This window comes from Aphelocoma coerulescens, chromosome 5 (assembly GCF_041296385.1).
Source record: "Aphelocoma coerulescens isolate FSJ_1873_10779 chromosome 5, UR_Acoe_1.0, whole genome shotgun sequence".
NCBI lineage: Eukaryota > Metazoa > Chordata > Aves > Passeriformes > Corvidae > Aphelocoma > Aphelocoma coerulescens.
The window spans coordinates 34,341,451-34,363,561 of record NC_091019.1 but is presented as its reverse complement, the minus strand read 5'-3'; the positions used below and the strand labels follow the sequence as shown (position 1 = coordinate 34,363,561).

The following is a 22,111-nucleotide window of genomic DNA, read 5'->3' as shown; positions in this document are numbered from 1 at the left end:
TTCTCACTCTGCAAAATTATCAAGGGTAATCTTGCAACCTTGCCTTTGTTTCCTAGTATCACACAGAGTGCACGTAACAAGTGCTCAGAAGGGATGTGGAAAAAGAGAGTACTATGCAGAGCTGCTAGTGAAAAACCTCTGTCTGTGAGGCATTAGGACTCAATATCAGAGGAACTTCTTTCAAGTAAGGTACCAGTGCTGTTCACAGGGTACCTGCTGGGTTAGAGGTTGGGCAAATCTCTTGGGCTTTTTAAAAAACTGGTGCTGCTTCACATTTCTGCTAACCTCTCATGAGGAATTCTAAGCCACAAAGATTTGCTTTTGTACTTCTGACAAATGGAAAACATAAATTACTTCGGGCACTTTCTTACTATGACAAAGAATCTCCTGAACTGCTTTTACTGGCCTTGTGTGTGGCATTTCAAATCTCAGTTAAAATTCTTTGTTAATAGTATTTTCAGTCTACCAAACTTTGCCTGAAAGACCATATTCAGTGGCTTTGTAATTAGACTCTTTGGTGTCTGTAGAAACGGCAGTTGCACGTTCTAGTCAATAAAAGAATTTGAGGTTGGTGCCCAGACAAAACCTGTCACCTGGCCAGGACCCTGCAGAGCCATACTACCCAATGCACTGGCATGCCAGGGAGGGAGCAATCTGTTTCCTGAGAGCCCTGTTCTCTTTTACTTGTGATTAAAATGCAGGTGCCTGAGCTAATAATTTGACAAGAATTTGGAGTGCCTAGTTAGCACAGCAGAGACAGAAATTAAATTTATCATGGTTTATTAATTTTAGGCCACTGCCATTTGTGCTGGACCCAAGAACTTCACAGTGTGACTTGATTTTAGTCCTCTAAATTTGTGTCTGCAGGCTTTGCTGTTACACAGAGTTTCCCAGTCTCTTACTGCTTAATGGGAATATTAATTAAAATATTTTTATTGCAAATTTAAAATGTATTTTGTTTCAGCTGTTATACTGAGTGGTCCTTTGAAAATTGTGCTAGAAAACTGTTCTTAATTGACCTGTGGTTGTGTCAGTCCTTCTCATTATACTCTCGGCTCTATGATGAAGAAAATTTACTGGTGGAAAAAAAAATCGTTGAGACAATCTGAGGTCCTGACATCCCTCCCCTTGACATGGAGGATGAAGGGAGCCAGTAGCATTGCCTTCATAATACATTTAGCTGCTATAGCTGTGTGATAGTTTGACTAAAATTATATTCTTGTATTTGCATGTCTTTTCCAGTTCATGCAGCTATTTGGTTCATTCTGTGCACTGTCCTTAATAAAATCTTAATGAAAGCAAACCACTTTTTTGCTCTTAACTTTTGTCTAATAGCCTTTTACTTTAAAAAGCATGATTTAACTTCTGTAGGCTGTTCCTTTTCTGTACATCTGTTTGTGTATTTCTTTTGTTTAATGTGTAAATCAAGCTGTATCTCTAATTTAGACTACTGATCTTTAGACTCTTCTGGTTCTTTTAAGAAGATGAGCAAAACCTATTCTTGGTGAAGGTGCACATTGTTTCCTTACATATGGGAGGGAAATCTGAAGCTCCCTGTCTTCTATAAATTATGTTGACTGCTTTATCTTAAGAGACTAGTCTAGTTTCTCTTTTAAAAGAAAAGATCAAGTCTTTTCTTCATAATGTGACCTAATGTGTTTAAGAAAATACCACTGACAGTAAGTATTTAAAATCAGTCTGCAACAATTTAGGTAGACACCAAGAAAATACTGCTTAAATAATAGTCTCATTTGTATTGAGTGAGATTATTGGATTGCATTCAAATAGATTCTGTAGTTCTTATTTTTGCCAGAGCCCAGAAAATCCTATCTGTGGGACCCAAAAATCCTAATCCTAGTCCTAAATCCATGTTTGTAAAGTTCTTCTAAAATGGAGAAAGTAGATAACATTCATTGCCATCTTGATTTTTATCTGATGTGCAGGGTAAGCATGTCAATTTCTGTCTGCAACCGTGAGGTGTTTCTCTGTTCCTGAATCATTTGTTGCTGATCACACAGCACAGTTTTGAAATGGTTTTTGATTTTATTTTTTTTTATCACTTAAACACTTGAGCACATAGATTTTTTCTTCGTGTGTGTGTGTGCAAATGTTGTGTGATTTTTTGGGGGGGTATTGATGGTCCACTCTATAAGTTTAAAACAATTTAGTTTTGAAAAATCTGTAACTCATTAAACATTTTGGTCATTTTGGTGATGAAGAGAGACCACTGTTTTATATGCAGATGATCTCTCATGATCTCAGAGCATTTTACTACTGAGAATGGTAGGTATCTTTCTCTTGGGTTGCTTTTCTGCCGCTTTGTTCTGATAAGCTGGCTTGTGGAGAGCTCTAGTCATGCCAAAGCCAGTGTGAAAACAAATGGTAAAGTGCATTGTGATATAAGGTAGAGGATGTCTCTGTTTTGCAGAATCATATCTTAAGTTCCTGGTAGGAGGAAATAGAGGATGTAACTCGATTGCTCTTAAACATGGAAATATGTCCTTGTTAAGGTATGGGTGTTGTGTATTGCTGCATCTTGAAGTTTTTCAGCTATGCTGCTCCAGTACATTGTGAGAATTTACTGCTGTGAAGTCTTGCAAAAAGTATGTTTAGGAAACTGTAGTCTTCTGTTGTAGCTGATCAATGCTCGTCAAATTGCTAGGCAAGAGAAGGACCAAATATTTTCAAACTTTGCAGTGACAAATGTACATAGAGGTAGTAACTTGAGTACTTGAGCCTGTCAGATGTCATGGTTAGGGTCAGGTTAGGGTCCTGTGTCTCTTAGAATGACTGCAGTGAAGGCCTCAGAGTGTTCTGTTATGACTCTGGTGCTTCACAGTGATATTTGGCGTTTTGTCTTCAAATTCTGCTGCCTTTTCCTTTTGCTTACAAGGTAGACGCACCAGACTGGGTGGTTATAGTTTCTACATACATAACCTTTTCAGTTTACGTTTCATCACATTTCATGTGCCTGAATCAGAGAAAATATGCTTGCTTGCTTTCTACTCCCCTGTCATAGAGAGAAAAGAGAGTTTATCTCTTCCACTGGACCATAACTTTCACTCTTTACTGTTACCATTTGGCTGACCTCTTTGATCTGAAAAACTTTGTGTAAAGACAGTGGCAGCTTCCCAAGCAGCATACAGAAATGCTGATATTGGCCCCGAGCCCCATATCCAGTTAGTGTTCTTGCTGACTGTTCTGTCATCTTAGCTTTGCCCTTTGACCCTGGATTCTGCTTTTTCTACAAGCAGGGAATTTAGAGTACTTCGACTTTGCTGTTGTTTTGATTATTGCTAGAATGGATAATTACTCTGTTTTTTCCATTAATAGGCTTCTCCCTATATCCTTTAGTTCTAGACTCTCCCCTTTTTTTGCTCCCAATTTTCATCCTCTGCATTTTCATTCCTTTCTCTGACTTTTCTCAGGAAAAAAAAGATGGGTCCTCCTTAGCACTGATATTGTATGCAGCTTCTGGTAGTAGTCTGGAGTAGCAATTGAAGCCTTAACACCTGGTTTTGCAAGAGGGCAAGTCTGACAGTTCTGTGCTGACAGTATTTCAAGCTGTCCTGACTGTTATTGATGGTGAGTGCCATCATTTGTGGCACGTTTTAGTAAAATCAGATTTTCTCCGGCTGACTTCATAATTGTTACAGTGTTTTCCAGAATGTTTCAGTATTACAGTGCCAAGTGCAGTCTTGTACATATGATTGGTGTTAGGTTGCTGATTTGTCTGCACCTGTAGAGGAAGACACCCATCTGTGTGGTCTCAGCATGAGGGCAGCATCCAGGATTGTTGTTTTGCTGAAGGGTTTACAAAGTAATACTTTCACTCAAAGTTGATATTTTTACAATTATGTAAATGTGAGTTTAAGAAAGAAGTATCTTATGCCCAGAATGTTATGGTTCTTTTTATTCAAAGTATTAGTATAGTAAAACAGTTAAAGACTAATTTACTGAAGTCTTTATTATTTAACCCAAAGAAGAACTGCCAAATATGTTGCTAACACTCTTAGATAAGCTTAATTAGGGAAATTTGGCTCTAGAGTTTTGAATTTAATAGTAGTTTGTGTTCAGTTGGATGGCATCAATGTGTTCTTATGAAGCTTCAATTTTCTAATAAGTGTGTTCCAAAGGAGTCTATGCTCTGGTGGTTCTGGAATGGTTGGTGAAGACGCTGTAACTTAAGGTGGCTATAAATGAGAGTTCATGTCTTTGGGTTTATTTTGGGACACTAAGTTCTTACCTTCTGATGCAGAAGTGCCTGATGGCCAAGCTATAAATATTGGGGTAATAAAATGTTGTGATATTTTCTTTAGAGAGATTTATCAGCTATGTTGATGTAGTGCATGTAAATGTGTTTGCATCACTGGTATGCATAACTTGTACAAACTTAATCTTTAGGTATTTGTTTAAGGGGTTGGGTATGTGATGGATTCTTCCAGGTATTGCTCAATAACTTTTTTGAATGTATTCTTAATGTTTAGTGCCCTTTTGTATAATACATATAATTTACTGAGTGGTGAAATGCAAAGATATCCTGCATTCATCAGTTGAAAGCGTTCTTACCTCTCTTCCCGTTTTCCTATTAAAAAATATCTCAATTGCTGAGATCTGACATTAGCACCAGGAGGAAATCTTTGTTGTAGAGAAGTTTCCTTATCTTGCATCCATTTTTTATTTTGATTTAACTTAATTTTTGTGCACACTCATTTCAGTTAAAAGGGATGTCCTAATAACTTACCTCTCTTCTACTTTTCTGTTGAGAAACTTGTTTCAGGTGACAAAGTAAAAATGTATGAGAGATAAAGTGAGGACGAGTCAGTGAATTTTCGACTTGCACATAAAACTAGGAAGACTGACTGGCTGTTGGATTGTGGTTTCAGTTTTCTTGTGCTATTAACATTTTCTTTATTACAGTGGGTAGTAGTAGGTAATATGAGTTTATGGAACTAGTTTAAGTTGTCAGACACTTTTGAAAGTTCTCATGATGTGGCAAAATACATGTATAGTTTGGGTTTTTGGGGGGTTGGTTTTGTTTGTTTTTTTAAATAAGTAATTGTGTACATGTTATTATAAGCAAGTGTAAAGTAGCGATTAACATACATTTCACTGTTTATCCATTTCACTGGCAGAGAATATTAAAGATGACTGAGATTTTTTTTGGTGTAAAAATCAAAATTCATTATTCAGCTTTCAACTCATGAGTTGGGTGGGGAAAAATGTCTTCAAAGATGCTACCAAAGAAGGAAAATGTTTTAAACAAAGTTTTTAACAGCACTGTTTGAGGAGTCATCAGTTTGATTAGTGTAAGAATTAAGAAATACTTCCTTAAGTTCAAAAGGATGTGTTGGAAGTTCATTACACTAAAGGATTCACTCCATGATGTTAGGCAAAGAAAGGCTTCTGAATTCCACTTTCCTAAGTGTTGAATCTTTGTTCCTTAACATATTTGAGAGTTCTGAGGAGGGACTTAGGTTGCTTAGCTTGCCAGTGTTTTTCCCTGACTTCCATAGTCATGTTTAATCTTAGTTCCACAGCTTGAGTGATGATACAGTTTTCTGGACAGGATTATTTCACCATTACATAGTAAAAAAGTTTGCCTGCCTTCATGTAGAAAGGAGTCTTACATTCCTGTGAATTTATCACAAATTTCTAATGTTTTCTTAATAAAATGAACACATGCTTTAACAAGGTTTCAGAAAGGGAATAGTCTTTCTTTGATTTAGTAAAAGAGTTGAACTGTGAAAAAGCTCTGCAGCCACAGTTAGGTACCTGAATTCACTTTGCAGAAGTGAGTTTGTTCCTGTCAGGATTTTATTTTGATTTGTGTAACAGATTGCTAACGTTAGGCCCAAGAGTCCACTTAGATTTAATAGGAAAGAAGGGACTGTTTTTATAAGGTACAGAAGGTCTCTAATGTTGTGCCTTTATAGCCTTGTGAAGTTTTCTCATGCATTTTTATTATGAAGTCTAGTAATGTAGGTTATTTACAGAGCGTTTGATTTTCATATCCTATAGTGAAATTTTGTTAATACTTCACATAAAATATTTATCTGCATGTTTTCCGTGTGACCTGTGTTTTAAGTTACTGTATCGTATAGGTTTGTACAGCAGGCTTGCCTTACAGTGTGACCCAGGAATCAGCATGAGTTCTTTGGTCATGCTTGGGATTGTTCCTGCAAGTTTAACAGATCATTGTGATAAATAGTGGGAAAGGTGATTAGTAATTTTTGTCCATTCCCAAGTGGTTATCCATATGTGAATTCTGTTGTGTGCCTGAGGTAGTACTTTTCTTTGTATTAGTGTTTGGCCAGTAGGTGTGCTGTTTAATCAGTAGGTGATCTGTTTAATGCCTTCTGCTGCAGAAAATTAAGATCTATCTGTTGTTGCTGTCCTTTATAAAAAGGGGAAAAAAATTGCTCTTGCTTCTGAGTTGTGGATTACAGTATTTACACTAAGATTATAGAGAATACTAGTTGAATATCTTCAAGTAATGAATGTGCAGAGATGTTCAGGTATTGAACTCATCATGTTAAACATTTGGGTGATTAATTTATCATTTTTATTTGGGAGGAAATATGCTCAAAGATAAATGCAAATTTTGTGGTGCTTTACACCCACAGTGTTTCAGAGTATGTTTTTCAAGAGAAACCAATACTTCCCTTTTAACGGCCCTGTTTACATCATCAGGAAGATATGCAAATGGTTGTAGGTGTGTGGTTGCTTTTCTGTGGTGGTGTTTTTTTTTTTTTTTTTTGTAGACTTTGTTTGGGTTGTTTAGGATTAAAAGAATCAGTAGGTGTTGATGAGGTATTTTTGCAGGGGGTGAGGAGAACTCACAGAGTATGGTTCCGTGATACGCGGTCCCATTTGGACTTGTCTCCCTGCTGCTGGGGCTCAGAGTTTGTACTTGTCTTTTTTCTTACCTCTCCCTCCCTGGTCTCAAAACATTTGCTTCTGACCCTTATGCCACTCTTGTCACCTTTCAGATTATTGTGATCTGTTCTGGCATGCCAATTTGACCAAAACCAACCAAACCAAAGTATTTTCTGACATTCTACAGTCTTGTTGAATTAAAATGACTTGGTGACAGATTTGACAAGCTTCAAAACTGTCAGAGAAGGTAATGGCTGTATAACCCAAAAGTGGAGAGCATAAGGGAACAGTTAAAAACAAGAGTAATGCAACTGCAGGTCTTTGGCAGCAGCAAACTAGCACAGCTTAACAGTCCAAGGAATCATACTGACAGTCTCTTTTTTGGTTCTTGTCATAAATTCGTGAACTACGGATTCTGTTTGGAAGGCTGCAAAAGTAGGGCACACTTGAAAGCTTAGTCAGCTTTGTTCTGTTCTAGCAGTTGGCAGAGTTAGTTATGCACAAACATATGAATTATGTGAGTTCCCTGAAAAAAATTACTGAAATGTTTGCAAATATTAAGTAATGTGATTGACACAGTGTAAAGAAATTACAGCACTGCAAATTCTCAACAGTTTTTTCAGCCTGCAAAATTTTGAGTTTTGACTTTGCCATTTGTCTTCTCAGGACTGAGAAGCATCCTAGCAGATTTCATGGACATGAATTCGGTTAAGCATAATCCTCTGCAAACTTCAACTATCCCCCATTTGTTCTTTAGGGGATATATTTGCCATAGTTATCCATTGCGCTTGTCCTGGCTGAGGATAGTTTCTTTCTTCCGTAGTAGCAAGGGCTTCTGTTATATTTGTCTAACAGGGCATCTCATCACAGTAGTAATACTGAAGTGGCTAAAAAAATTTATACACAGTGCCATGGCTGGTATGCCTTGCTTACAGTTCCCTCCAGAAAAATCAACTACAGATTATGTTAATTAGACAAAGAAAACCTTAGGGTATTATACCCATGAAGAGAAGATACTTCTGAAGGAAAATTTTAAAATTTGTGCAGTAGTTTTTTAGGGATTTGCTCAGTGAAACAGTCACCACCATCTCAGATGAGTTTAGGAATGAAAATCTTGTGACATCAGAGACCTGAGTAGCTGAAACAGTTTGTAAATTGGTCGAGTTTTTTCTCCTATAAATAATTAGAGAAGAGCTCAAATGAAATGTGGTTGTTCTGAGTTTGTGGTACGTGATTGTGAGGTCTATGAAGTGCAGAGGTCAATTGTACAGTTTTGTGATTATGTCCTGTTTTTCAGAATGTCAATTTTTAGAAGTCTCAACCTATTTTTGTCGTCAGAAAAATAAGTCGGAAGATCCTTATCCCCTTCGCCCCCACATACCTATGAGTAACATAGTGACAGAGCTAATCAGGTTATATCATTGGGGATAATTTAAAAAAAGATTTTAAAATCATCCCTGACACGCATTCATCTTGAAAAACGGAGTTGAAAAGAGAGCCTGAGGAGGATGGCCACATGGAAGAAGCTAGCACATGTATCTTTGGTACATAATGTTGTAAGATTTTGCTTTTTTGAACTTGCAAAGCCTATAACTCAATCATATAAAATTAGAAGACAGTCTTGGTCCCAGTATAATCTCTGAAGACTGTTAAATTAGATAGCTAACATTTAGGCATTTTTGGATGAAAGATTTTGGTGAATAGCTGTATTTCCATTTTCTTTAGGTGAGGTTTCTGAATTGAATTCAGCAGATATTGGAATATTAAAATAAGTAAAGAAGAAATTTGTCTTTCTTTAGAGTGTTGTAAATATGGCTTAAGAATAACTTGCTATCGAGTACTAAATTAATCCCACTTTGTGTGAATTTAAATGTCAGGCGAGATGTAAATTGTGGAACATAGTAACTTCAGTTTAATTTGGGATTAGTTAATTTAGTTTTGGTTCAGTCACCTCTTTGAAGTTACAGTGTCATATACATGCTAGTACCCATGAACGTTTGTTATAAATACTGTTTTATATAGTGAAGCAGTGGCAAGCACTGACATTAAAAATAGCATGCTAAAAACTATGGGAGTTAAAATGAGACTAGAATGCAAGAGCCTGAGCAAACAAGGACACAATTTCAAGGGATTTGGAGGAATCTTTTTAGAGAATTAAAATAGTAGCAGTGTTTTTAGTATCACAGGGAATATAACCACTGTTTAAAGCAAGGACAGGCATACTTACTTTCAAGAGAATGAAAGCTGAAGTCTTAGCTGTGAATGGGTGATAAGAAATTACTGTCTTGTTACCATGCGTCTGGCTGTCCTGTGAGATCTGTTAACAATTCCTGGAATTCTAGGAATTTCTTTACTCTTCATTTGTTATGCTTGAAGGTTTCTAAACATTTAAAAAACTGCTAAATTAAGGTAATTCCTTTTTTCTCATACTATTATGTCATATATTTATTGCAGCCTGTAGGCATCTATGTTATCCACTCATATCTATATATAAAATAAACATTTTTTGTCACAGGGATTATTGGTGCTAGAGATTTGATTAGAGCTGAGTATTCAAATGTATGCATAGTTGTAGCCTATTAATCTAAGCCATGGTGGGATGCTAGGGTGATATATCTGTGTGCTCTTTTAGGGTGATGTGGATGTCAGACCATTTAATGAGCTGTAGTGTTGGATGTGTCTGTGAGCTCCCTTTTGAAACAGCTTTGTTCTTTTTTTTTTCAGGTTTTCACTAATTGCTGCAGAGACTGCCCTCTGCTGTGCTCCTCACCACAGTTTAGGGCTTGTCAGCACAACTGTGTTGGGGCTTTATTGAGGATACAAAATATGAACAGACCCTAGAGCCTAAATACTATATTACTGAATTGTAAAATATGCTTAACTGACCTTGGCAAAAGTCTTTAAAGTTTTTTTTTGTCTAGCTGTGATTTTTTAGTGATAAACTTTGTGAAGCCAGCTTAAGTTTGTTTCTATTGTCATTCCCTCTCACCCCAGCTGGAACTTTATTCTCCTTCCTGTCTATTTTTCATTTGATCTAACAAGCAGAAATTAATGATGATGTGTAAGTGGTAGTGTATATTTAAAACTAAGGGAATTGTGGTGTATAAGATGTTTATTCTTGGTGTTTTCAACAATTGTTTTAAATCTCAGTCAACTTGGGAAGAATTTTAATTGTTTGTATAACTTAAAAGAAAAAAGTATTGATAAATGTAGAAAGTCACATTTGTTACAACTAGAAAAAGCTTCATGTGGAGTGGTTCTGTGCTATCATGTGAGTGGTTTGACCTGTGCTATCAATTTTAGCTGATTAGAGCTCACTGTTGCTATACTAACCAAGGAAGTTTGCTGCTCTATAGATTATGCAGCATGTGTCTTTCACAGTGGGATGGGCAGAAATTTAAATAAGCTTTAATTGTTCCTCCCTCTTCATACAACTGCTGCAAAGGTATCTTGCATATATTTTACTGCAAAAGTGCAGTTGCTGAAAGGAGGTCTGAATGAGGTGTCTCTCATTGATGCCTGTTTTTCATGGAAAACACTTTGTTCGTATGTTTTGTGGGGAGTCACCTTGTGTCTTTTGAAGTTGATTGTGTAGGCCTGTTCTTGAGCTATGACTTTTTTGATTGGTGACATTGCATTGACAGATAAACAAGCCTAATAAAATTAAAAGTCTTAAATAGACCACAGTTCTTAGGTGTAATACCAATGTGATACAAAAATGTGCTTATAATGTCCCAGGTTTGCAGGCTGAGCAATTTGTTTATACCTTTTATAAAACCGGACTCTTACCTTAGCATCTGAATTTTCAGTTTCATCAATTTCTCTGTGCTTTAATGCTGTAAATTAACATTACTATTGTTCTTGTACAAATGTAACCTAGAAACTGCTAACAATGAAAATTATGATCAATTTGAGGGTTTAGCCCTTTTTGCTGTTGATCCACATATCTTGCACATTTAAGTGAGCATGGAATGCTAAAACCTCTTGGCGTGTCTGAGAGCCCTTTGAAATTCACATGTTGTACTGTTACTGTGCTTGACAGGTGTTATAATGAACTCTAGTTTGAAATTATTGGAACAAGAGTCAGCTGGATATTAAAGGAAGAGTTTGCTTCCAGTACTAGTGTCTATGCTAGAATATCTAGTTAGAGGAAAGAATAGTTTATATTAGACTGAAAAAACAAACCATACCAGAAGTCATTTTCTTGAACATGTTGCAAAGCTAGTGTAAAGATTTATTTTCCATTACAGATTTTTTTTTTTTTTGTAATTTAAAGAAAAGAAGTATCAAGTTGTCATAAATTTTGTAACTTCTACTTATTTTTGAAAAACATCAGTCTGCTCTAGGCTATGGCAGTTATTTCAGGTACTATTAAGAGTCATAGGAAATATCTGTGAAGTACTTTCTATCATAAAGTCTAATCTTTAACTCTCATCAAGTAGTGGTGGTGAATTTTATGTGGTACAACGTGGTTTGTATTGTATTTTCCTTTATGTAATTCCAAGTCTTCCAAGACTCCTAATCTTGTAGATTCACTGAAATACCATTGAAGAAAAAATGGCGTATAGTAGATGATGCAAGGAAAGCTGGGAATTATTTTTTATTTTCCTACACCAAGCTTCCATTTGTAGAATTACTGAAGTGTTTTACTTTGCTACTTTGTGATTTTTATGACTTAGGTTTTGCTTGCCTAGAATCTCAAGTACTGAGTAAAAGTACCAGAAGACACACTATTATTTGAGCCATTAATAATACACAGCAGAGATGCGTAGCATAGTTTTCAGCTCATGTTTTATTAGTAGTTCAGATATTGGGAAACATCTTGTATGTGATTTTAATCTCATTTCTAATCCACTTCAGCAGCCTAGACTTCGTCTTCCAGTTGTTTTTAATTAATATTTTAAAATAACGTATCTGTTGTAGTACATGGCTTTAAACTGATGATAAATCCTTTGCACTGTGCTTATGTTTAATATATACTTCTTGTGTTTATATCAAAATTTCAAATGTAGGTTGGGCTTTTATACTCTAATCTGTGCCAAAACTAATGAAAATTTCACTGGAGGTAGGCACTGAACTTTCTTGCAGTCATTCAGAATTTGCAGCTTTAATGAATTTTAAAAAGGGAACTATCAGGTCTAATCATACTTCCAGCACTGAAAGAATTTTAACACCACTGAAATGTAACACAAAACCTCAGCCTCCAGAAAATGTCATTTTTGCTCTTTGGAAGTTGCTGAAGCAAAACAAATTTAATTTTACCATACAGAATTTGGTTGTTAAAGCAATTAGGATTGCTATGCACACCAGCCACAGTCCCCAGGAAGCAAGTGAAAACTTAAACCATCTTACAGCACTTCTGTTTCGATCCCTGTCAGTACATATTTTATACAAGCATCTGCCTTGCACACCAAGATGATTACATTTATGTATGTTTATTCTTTTACAGAGCTCTTGGGGTCTGTGCTTTGCATAGTGTATTCAAGGTGTTTAAAAAGGTGATAGAAGCCTGATGTTGTTAGCTGTAGGAAGAATGGCAGCTTGTAAAATACAGTATTTTTGAGAATAGTAAGTATAGTTAGCAAGACAGTACTTGTGGTTTCTTCTTTAATTTTGCTGTTATGAACTTGCATCAGAAACATGGCTTGTTTGCTGTCAGAATTTTGTATGATCCCCAGTGGTGACTAGAGTGACTGAAGTGCTCTTTCTCAATAGCTGTACTAACATTATCAGTTTTTGAAAACCTTCCTCTGGAGGCCAAAAATAAAAGTTATCTGTTTTGAAGAGACTTTCATATACACTCTCCAGGACTGTGTTGGTAAGACTTGCGATATGAAGTTGGACAGAGAGAGTCATAAATCTGCTTTATTTGGAAAGCTCTACATATCATGTGGAAACACTAAGATTCCCCAGTTAGATATCAGCAGTAAAGCAAGATGGTCAAAGCCATGATTTAACCGTATTAAACTTTGAGCAATCAAACTCTGTGTAACAAGACACTTGTACATATCTAGAAAGTATAGAAACTGCTACTACCAAGTTCTGAAGTGGAAAGGAATTCTCTTAATTACAAATGTTATTATATAGATTGTACATATGAAGTAGTAAAAATTAGTAAAATTGAGTAAAAATGAGTAAGTCTTTAAATTTTCCTCCATAGTACTAAATATTAATTTGGCAAAATAAGCTTCTCTTGGGCTGAAAATGTTTTATTGGATAATCCACAATTTGCAGAGAACAGACTTGGTGTAACTACCTTCCCTTATTGTTGCTATCACGGAATTTTTAAAATTGCAAAAGAAACCTTCAGAAAGAAAAGCCAAGAGAACAGTTTCTGAAATTATTCATCTTAAGACTTTTGCTGCCATGGATATTGGTTAAAATAAAATTTTCTGCTCCTGGTACCTCCCTTAAGCTGAATCTTATTTTTAACCTCAGCTGTTCCACACCTTAATTTGAGAACCAAACTAAAGTTTTTATCAGTGTAGTATTTTACATTTTGCCTCCTTAGGACCATTGTGGAGAGGGGACTTGAGAGCTGATATGATTTTTTTCCTTACATGTTTATTTCATTTGTTACGGTTGGGCAATAGCATTTTTCCAAAACAGTTGGAGATGAGGATTTGTGATGTCTGATGCAGACTTGAGACAGCAGGAAGGAGAGGGGCTTAGGTTTGGAAGGGGTCAGCTGTTATCAGAAATTCTTTGATTAAAGGAAGTTCTTCAGCATTCCAGACTTGCAGCATGCCTATGCTTTTATGGATTACCAGCTAGTTGTATCTAGGGGTCAGGTTTTTGTGTAGTTTGTTTGATGTTTCCATAACACCAAATTTTAGGTTGCCAGATAACATGATGTTTTGTACCATCTTTTGTATAATCTGAGTGTGAGTCAATAAACAGCTGTGCTGTTTATTGCTTGTTGCAGGAGTACCTAGCTTTCTGAGACACCAGAAATACTTTTTATTAAAAATACCAAGTATCTTAATTTGTCATTGAGGTTTTCTGACTGTTGCTGTTAAAGTGTGACTGCAAGAGAGCTCTCCTTTTCTGTAGCTTTTGTTTCTTTTTTACTTGATTGACTCAGATCTTGAATACTGAGAGTGGGCAGCTATTATCACTGGTGACTTAAATGTCTTGGTACCCTGTTCAAAGAATTTGTATGTCCTTTGTGTCTTGCACACAGTTTATGCTGAAAATGTGAGCAGTGTTACTAAGGCTGCCTATGAATAATATTTACTCCAGACTATATTTTTGTTTCTCTTGTCTTCAGTTCATATTACTAAACTAAAGAGATTTTAAATCTTCTCACTCTATATATAGATATATGAGGTTTTGGTGTGCCATTTTTGTAGCTGGTACTTTTAAATTTGATGGAGGCTATGTAGCTAATCCCGCTGTAAATGTTCTTGACCAGTTTTTAAGTATTGGCCATCAACTCAATTTTCTGATGATTCTTCCTGATTAGGGTTCATTAGAGAGTGTGACATCATTTAGCTTGCACATGATTGAGTTTAAAGTTGTGTTTTACTTCCTGCAGGTCCTTACACCCTGGTTTTGACTTTTTTAGTGCTGATTAAATGGATATTATTCATCCCCTCAAATTGTTTCAGCACCTGTTGGTTATACCCTGTAGATTCAGGAATGTGAGTTTTCTTTCAGCTTGTTAGAGTTGAAAAGAGATGAATGTAGCTTTGAAATGGCTCAGTGTTTAGACAAGCTATGGCAAATACAACTTGAATTAAAAAGAATTTGAGTTATCTTCCGTCCACAGTTAAATTAGTGGTCTTTGCAATTTTATTGTTCATATTGACGCTTCCTTTTTGGGGATTGGTATTTCTGTACAGAGAAGTTGCCTTTTCAGAAGGGGAAATGTAGCTTTCTGAGGATACTTTTGCTAATTTTTATCCGCCTTTCTCTGAACTTCAGAGAACTTTTTTTAAAGTAGTGCTTTATATAATGCTGTCTAAATGCTAACTTTACGTGGCTTCATTCTTTGAAAAGCTGTTCTAACTTGGGCACTAACTGAAGGCTTTACAGGCACTAAGTAATTGTGGGGTACCTGCAGTGCTAGCCCCAGTACTGTGCAGTTTTTGATTGGCTTTTTGCCTAGTTTTTTTTCTGAATGTGTGAATGTTGAGCATTGAATGTTGAGCGTATCAGTGGAGTGCAATTAAGTGTCTTTTAAGGGCAAAAAAGGAATTTTACTACCACAGTAATGCTTGAATTTAATTTTCTTCTTGAGAAGATTTTAGTAATAACTATTTTAGTAGTGGGCTAGACAGGAAACAAGTAAAGGAAATAGTTTTGTTGTTGCTGTAAGCTGTGTGCTACTCCTCAGGAAAATGAAAAGCTGTATGTACTTAAAATTGCAAGCTGGCAAAAACTTGTGTAGGAGTTTATATTGCTGCTCCTCCCAAACAGAACTATAGATATTTAATTTTCAACTTAATTACAACATAAACATTCTTCCCTTCCTCCTCCAAACACAAACATTTGGTATAAGAATGTTGGTGATTTGGGGTTTTGTTTTTTTTGGTTTTTTTTCTGTCTTGGTGCTTCCAGCGTGTAATAAAACTCAGAGATATTTCCTATTATTTCCTCTCAGTAAATTTAAAAAAAAAAAAAAAAAGTAACTTGAAAAATTATGTATATTGGTAATATGGTACGCAACCATTTGTTAATTTTACGACCTTTTAATTGAGGAGAACATATCAGTGACAGGCAATGTGGTATAAAACACACTGTTACATGTATTGTATTTAAGAGATGAGTGGTTATATTAATCAGGACACCTAAGCTCTTTAGCCTGAGTCATCAGAAATAAGAAACCAGATTAAGGTGTATGTAATATAGTGGAATGTTATACTTGACTGTTAAAATTAATTATTATTCTCTGTCAAATCTGTATGTCTGTATGCCCACATAAGGATTTTTACTCCTGTATTTAATCCTTCCTGTTTTAATGCATACCTATAGGAGGTATTAAGAGTAGCTGCTAACCAGAATTGTCTAGCCCTTATCCTAGGACTTTATCTCTACTCGGAATTGTGTAAGTGCAGCTCCTGTCTGCTTTAGATAGTATCTTATGCAGGAACTCTATGTCAGACTTGTCTTCCTTGAACCCAGGAAGCAATGTTTACATAAAATGCCCCAATTTATAAACAATAAATGCAAATATCTTTACTTGCATTAGCTTATACTCAACTTCTTACAAGCATGTTGTTTATAACATGTTTTTAATACTTAGTGTTTGTAGGGTTGTAACCATGGTTTGTTTTGGAATTTTTAGGAATGAGGGAACAAATTAATTTGAGTGAGAGCTCTCGGAAAACTGTTTATTTTCAATTGTGTTAAGAGCAGAATCACCATGGTTTTGAATGGGGAATACAAGAGATTTTAACATTAGTTTGAACAGTGCTCCTTTTCTGACACTGGCATCTCAAGTCTACCAAAATATGTGAAACAGATTTGTGAGGATTCTGTAGTTCTTAGAAGGGGAAGAAGCACTATGTATATTTGGACGAAAAGTTCCATTGTTCTGATGCCCAGGGACCTTAGGTGTTTTCTTATTTGTCCAATTACTCACTAATTTCTTTTCTTTTGAATATCTGTCATTAGATTTTCCTCCTGGATGCCTCTTCAAGCGTCTTGTGATGGAAGGGAAATATATTTGAATTTATAATGGATTTTACACAATATCGTAACACAAACTGGCCTAATAACAGCGTTTTGTTTTGAAGAGCATAAGCATAATTACAAATAATCATGACAACTTCTCATATGAATGGACATATCACAGAAGATTCTGACAGTGAAGCAAAAAATGTGGACCTTGTGTCTCCTGAGGAACCTCAGAAGCACAGAGAAATGGCTGTTGATTGCCCTGGGGACTTGGGCTCCAGGATGATGCCCATGCGGCGGAGTGCTCAACTGGAGCGAATCCGTCAGCAACAGGAGGACATAAGGCGCAGGCGAGAAGAAGAGGGAAGGAAACAAGAACTGGACCTTACTGCTTCCATGAGGCTAAAGAAACTAGCACAAATTCCTCCTAAAACTGGAATAGATAATCCAATATTTGACACAGAAGAAGGAATTGTTTTGGAGAGTCCTCATTACACTGTGAAAACACTAGGTAGGTAAAATGCAATGAGTGGGCTAACAGGGTAAAGATTTATTTGATATTAATGCTCTTTTAGGCCACTGAAAACCTAATTTAGCTAATTTTTCATAAACAGATTTAAAGTCTTCTGGTCCTTTAGATTTTGTGGTGGTTTGGGGTTTTTTTATTTAGCCAAATGTGAGGCTGTGTGCCTCAGCAAATGGTTTTTCAAAACTGATCCATGTGGGGAACAGTTAAATACCTTGTGGATAATAATTAATTCAGTCAGTGTCTCTGTCTTCTTAAGGCTAGGGAAAACTGTGTAAGTAATATCCAATTTTATGATGTTTGATGAACTGTAGACCAGAATGAGGAATGAATAAATACAGATTGTCATTTAAAATAAAAATGCAAGAGTTGTTAATACTTTAAAGTGAAACATGCTAGTGTTTTTTTCCCATTCTGTCTTGCATTATCGATTGCCACCTAATAAAAATGTCACACCAATACATCTCTTAAAGTATTGGTGTTGATAATGAAAATCTGCTTACACATTGATGAAAGTTAATGTTAATAATTTTTGAAGAAATAGATGCTGACATTTTTCATTTCATAGTTGTCATTGTTTTAACTATGCTTGTTTAGAGAAAGTTTCTAACCTTTCTTCCTCAAACATAAGTATTTTAAATAAAATGTGGTGTGTCACTGGAGTGAAAAAGATGCACTGGGAATTTGTGGGAGTCCAGTTCAGGTTTCCAAATCCATACTTGTTCAGAGATCCAGATTGCTTTAAAAAGGCAGCCTTTTCTTCTGGGCTGCCCTAAGGTTTCTTGATACTTTTTTTCCTACTGGCTGGTAGTTGAGAATACAGAGTGAAAAATAGCTATGAAATTGCTAATTTCTTCTTTTTTACTTCATCTCTAGTATTTGTGTGCCCAAGCAACAGTTCTGCTAAAGACATGTCTCTGCTCCATAACCTCTGGTAATCCTTATTGTACAAATCCCTCTTTAGGAAAATTTAGATTGAAAGGGTCATCAGGATGTCATCCTGTTCAGCCTCGTGTGGAGAGCAGGGTCAATTACAAACGAGGCAGGTGTCCCTTGTTTTAGTGCATGGCTTGTCAGCTGAGAGATCTCTTTGTAAGGAGGAGATTCTGTACTTAACTTCATGAAGCATTAGGTATTTGATTGTAAAATTCTCTCCTTAGAGGCAGCACAAAGCAGAAGATACAAAAATGAGTGTCAAACAGTAAAAGTGACTTCACTTGGGGCTTGCCTAGCCCCAGTGGCCAAAAGCTCTGAAGACTGACTACTGGAGGAATTGGAAATTGAAACAAGAGAAGGGAGGAAAGAGTGACTTGAAATTAGAAAGCTGGGGCTAGGTTTCATGCTAGAGGTGGTGAGACCTTGGAGGGAGGATAGGTGCAAACCAATGGGCAAAGCAGCTACCCATGGAAACTGGTAGGGATGAGAAGTGAGTAACATGCATCAGTCTGGCATATTTGAGAACCAGTTAGGAGCTAGTGTAGACTGAAGCTCTTTGGACAGGAGAAATAACAGTGAAGAAATTACTGTAATGACAAAAAGATGGGTTTAAAAATCTCTGTGGGGAATTCAGAAGGGTACCAGCTGTGGGAGAAGCTGAGGGATTGTCGAAGACAGTATTTGTGAAAAGCTGGAAGAGGAAACTAGCTCAGCAAGAGTAGAAGATGGGAAATTGGTATTGAATGGAAGCTAGGATTCTTTGAATACTAGGTGTAAGAAGAGAAATGCCAAACATCGGGGACAAGAAAGAAGATTGTAGAGGTGTGTGTGTAGAAAGAGGTAAATTAGGAAATAATACGTGGTATAAGGTGCATCTTGAAGTAAAATGACTAAGTGACTTTGTCCACTTCTGTAATCAACGTTTGGGTCTTGTCATTTGGATCAATAAACTTCAGATTTAAGAAGAGAGGATTTATCGTTCGGCATTCCATGAGCCAGCAGTGCCTGTGGGGCCAAAAAGGTTAATGGGATCCCAGGCTGCATTAGGGAGAGCATTGGCAGCTGGTCGAGGTGATCCTGCCCCTCTAGTCAGCCCTGGTGAGGCCTGACCTGGAGTGCTGTGTCCAGTTCTGGGCTCCTCAGGACAAGAGAGACAGGGAGCTCCTGGAGCAGGTCCAGTGAAGGGCAACAAGAGAGTATCTCTTACAAGGAAAGGCTGTGGGAGCTGGGCCTGTTCAGCCTCAAGAAGAGGAGACAGAGAGCGGATCTCATCAATGCCTATCAGTATCTGAAGGCAGAGTGTCAAAGGATGGATCCGGGCTCTTCTTGGTGGTGCCAGCAATAGGACAAGAGGCAGTGGGCAGAAGGAAGCACAGGAAGTTCCACCTGAACATGAGGAAAACTTCTTTACTGTGCAGGTGACTGAGCACTGGAATAGATTATCCAGGGAGGCTGTGGAGTCTCCCTCACTGGAGATACTCAAGAACTGTTTGGATACAATCCTGTGCATTGTGCTCTAGGATGGCCCTGCTTGAGCAGGGAGATTGGATGAGATGACGCATTGTGGTCCCTTCCAACCTTACCCACTATGTGATTCTGTGATTAAGAGTAGGTTTTGATTATACTCAACTATGATGTTGAATTGTTGCAAACATAGGAAAAATAGTTCTAAATAAAATACTGTGGTTTTTTAACCTATATAGTCCCTAAAGAATCTGTATTCTCTCACTAGTGTTGTCAAAAACCGAGTTAAAATTTAAATTTAGTGAAGTGCTTCTGCAGTAGCATGAACTCATACAAAATTTTCTTCTACTCTTGAGCATGTCCTTTTCCCAGTTTCTGGATTAATCTTTCTAACATTTTTAACACTGCATCTGGCTCTTTCCTTCTTTCCACTTTGACTGTCCAGGTTAGAGTGATTAGTCATATTCACAAATCTCTGAGATTAGTTAGGAAAACCCCAAATAAACTTGAACAGGTGCTAGTGAATTACAGAGATGTTCAACTATCCTTCTTTGGTATTTTTTAAAATACTGATTTTAATTTTGCTATCGTGTGTATGTGTGTTAATCCATAGAGCTTCTCCTGAAGATACATCTTTTAAGAATATTGACCTATGTGTCTGTATTTTTAATTTGGAAAGTGTTTTGTAAGTGCCAATGTCTAATTTGGCAGATCCTTGCCAAGTCTTTAATGTTTTTATCATCATAAAAGAAAGCAGACTAGATTAAAATAGACTAGATAAAGAAATTGGAATTTATATATAAAAATAAAACAGGACACTTAACCAAAAGATTTTTAAAGGGCATGTTTGTTAACAAAGCAGTATATGATTTAGACAGCTGTTTAAATGGAAATAATGGAAATAATATTCTCTGCACCTAGCACATGTGCATGTAAGTATTTACTGGCTTTTTCATAGCACTATGCTTCTGTAAAAAACAGACTTTTTCTGTTTGCTACAGTTCATTCAGCTAATTTAGTTAAATGAGTAACTGACATTTCATGGAAGTAAGCCTTTCTGAAGTAAGCCCTTTCTGGCTACAATGATGATTTTTTTTTTTTTTTCTTAAAGCCACCTATTTTTTGCTTTTATACCTTGGCCAAAACTCATTTATAAATATGTTATAAATAAACTTTCTGAAATACTGTTTTATCCAAAAACTACTTTTCCTAGCCATGTGATTCAAATTATATTTGAAGCATTAAAGTGCTAGTACCAGCACATAGATTACTCTGCAGAAAAGTTTAGGAATCGAGACATTGGTGCTGACATAAAATAAAGTCTATCTTCTTAAGTTTGCTCTTCTTAACTTTTTGTTTAAGGTGATAAAAACCATCTATTTTCTTTTCTTCATTTTCTAATATAACATGTTAAGCTGTGACTGCAGGTCCTCCCCTGCGGTTGCATACTTTTGCCCTGGCAGTCTTTTGATTAATGTGTATATCTCACAGAGCTCAGTCACATTCCAGCCATTTCATAGTCTAATGGAAAAAGGCTGCAGTGCTTCTTGTAAAAGACGACTTGACAAAACCCAGTATTTGATTGCTAATTGATCTGCAATTAAAAAATGGACTTGTTCTGCAAAAGAACCCTGACTTTTCTGTGAGTAAATGCAGATGTTGGTCTTACTGAACTTTTTTTTCTTCAAGACAACCCTATTAATAGGATATATCTGGAGATGGAGTCTTTTGTTACCTGATGCTTTTTTAAATTATTGTTACTTTAAAACGACCGAAACCAAGAAAAAAAGAAAACCAAACCCTGCACTGAAATGTTATCTGTGACTTAGACTTTAGAAGCAGGAACGTAAAGAGAATTAGGCATGCATAAAGCCAGATTTGTATGTGGTTTTGTGTGTATGGTTTTTTATTAAACAAGTGACTAGGAAATGGAGTGCTACCTTTTGAGGAATATTTCATTTCACTCCTTTCAAGCATTATTTCTCTTTTATAATTGTGTTGAGGTGGGTATTTGTTTGCTGTTTTGTGGTGGGGGAAGTCACTTGGTATAAAGCTCTGGCATCCAGCAGATGAAGCCTCAGTGTAGAAGGGAATTGTACAGGGAAGAGAGTACTGTGATAGTTTGTATGAAAGGGTAACACAGAAGGAACTAGCAAAGGGCTGAAGAGAGAATATGTAGAGACATCTAGGAACAGGATGTCTTTTTATAGATACAGAGTAAGATGTCTGTCTGTATGAATTTATATCCTACATGCAACATGTATTAGAATTGCATGTGTATATATGTGTATGTATTTGAATTTTCAGATGTGTAAGAGAGCGTTCAGAAATAGTGGACTAAAATAATGCATAGGAAGTGATAAAAGGAGCAAGGTTCTTCTCTAACATCTCACTGCTTTTTGAATCCAGTAACCGTAACAAATAGCAGAACTTTGAGTTGGTATGTTTTTTAACCAGGCAGGTGTCAGTAGGAGCTGTGCAATAACATCTGTTTTACTCACTTTTTTTTTCTTTGTGCTTGAAAACAGTGCACTTCCTCAGACTTGTGAGAATGAGTTGAAGAGATACTTCACTACTCTACGTTCTCCATTAGATGAGAATTTTGCTACCTACCAATGTACTTGTGGAGTGTTCTTTAGCCTTCTCTCGAAATGGCATTTCTCCCAGTGTGATAAGCAGTATATT

The 22,111-nt window shown here is 36.4% G+C and overlaps 1 protein-coding gene across 3 annotated transcripts in view; it reads left to right on the top strand.

Annotated features, from left to right (window-relative positions):
• PALS1 (protein associated with LIN7 1, MAGUK p55 family member) overlaps window positions 1-22,111 on the top strand; it is a 56,249-nt gene that overhangs the window by 10,778 nt on the left and 23,360 nt on the right. For 2 of the 3 annotated variants that reach the window (XM_069017656.1, XM_069017658.1), the window contains exon 2: window positions 16,498-17,011. In XM_069017656.1, coding sequence (XP_068873757.1) covers window positions 16,645-17,011 — 367 coding nt within the window. In that variant the 5' untranslated portion in view covers window positions 16,498-16,644. Of the gene's footprint in view, window positions 1-15,909; window positions 15,929-16,497; window positions 17,012-22,111 lie in introns of those variants that run through there. The other variant, XM_069017657.1, reaches the window with a different exon arrangement.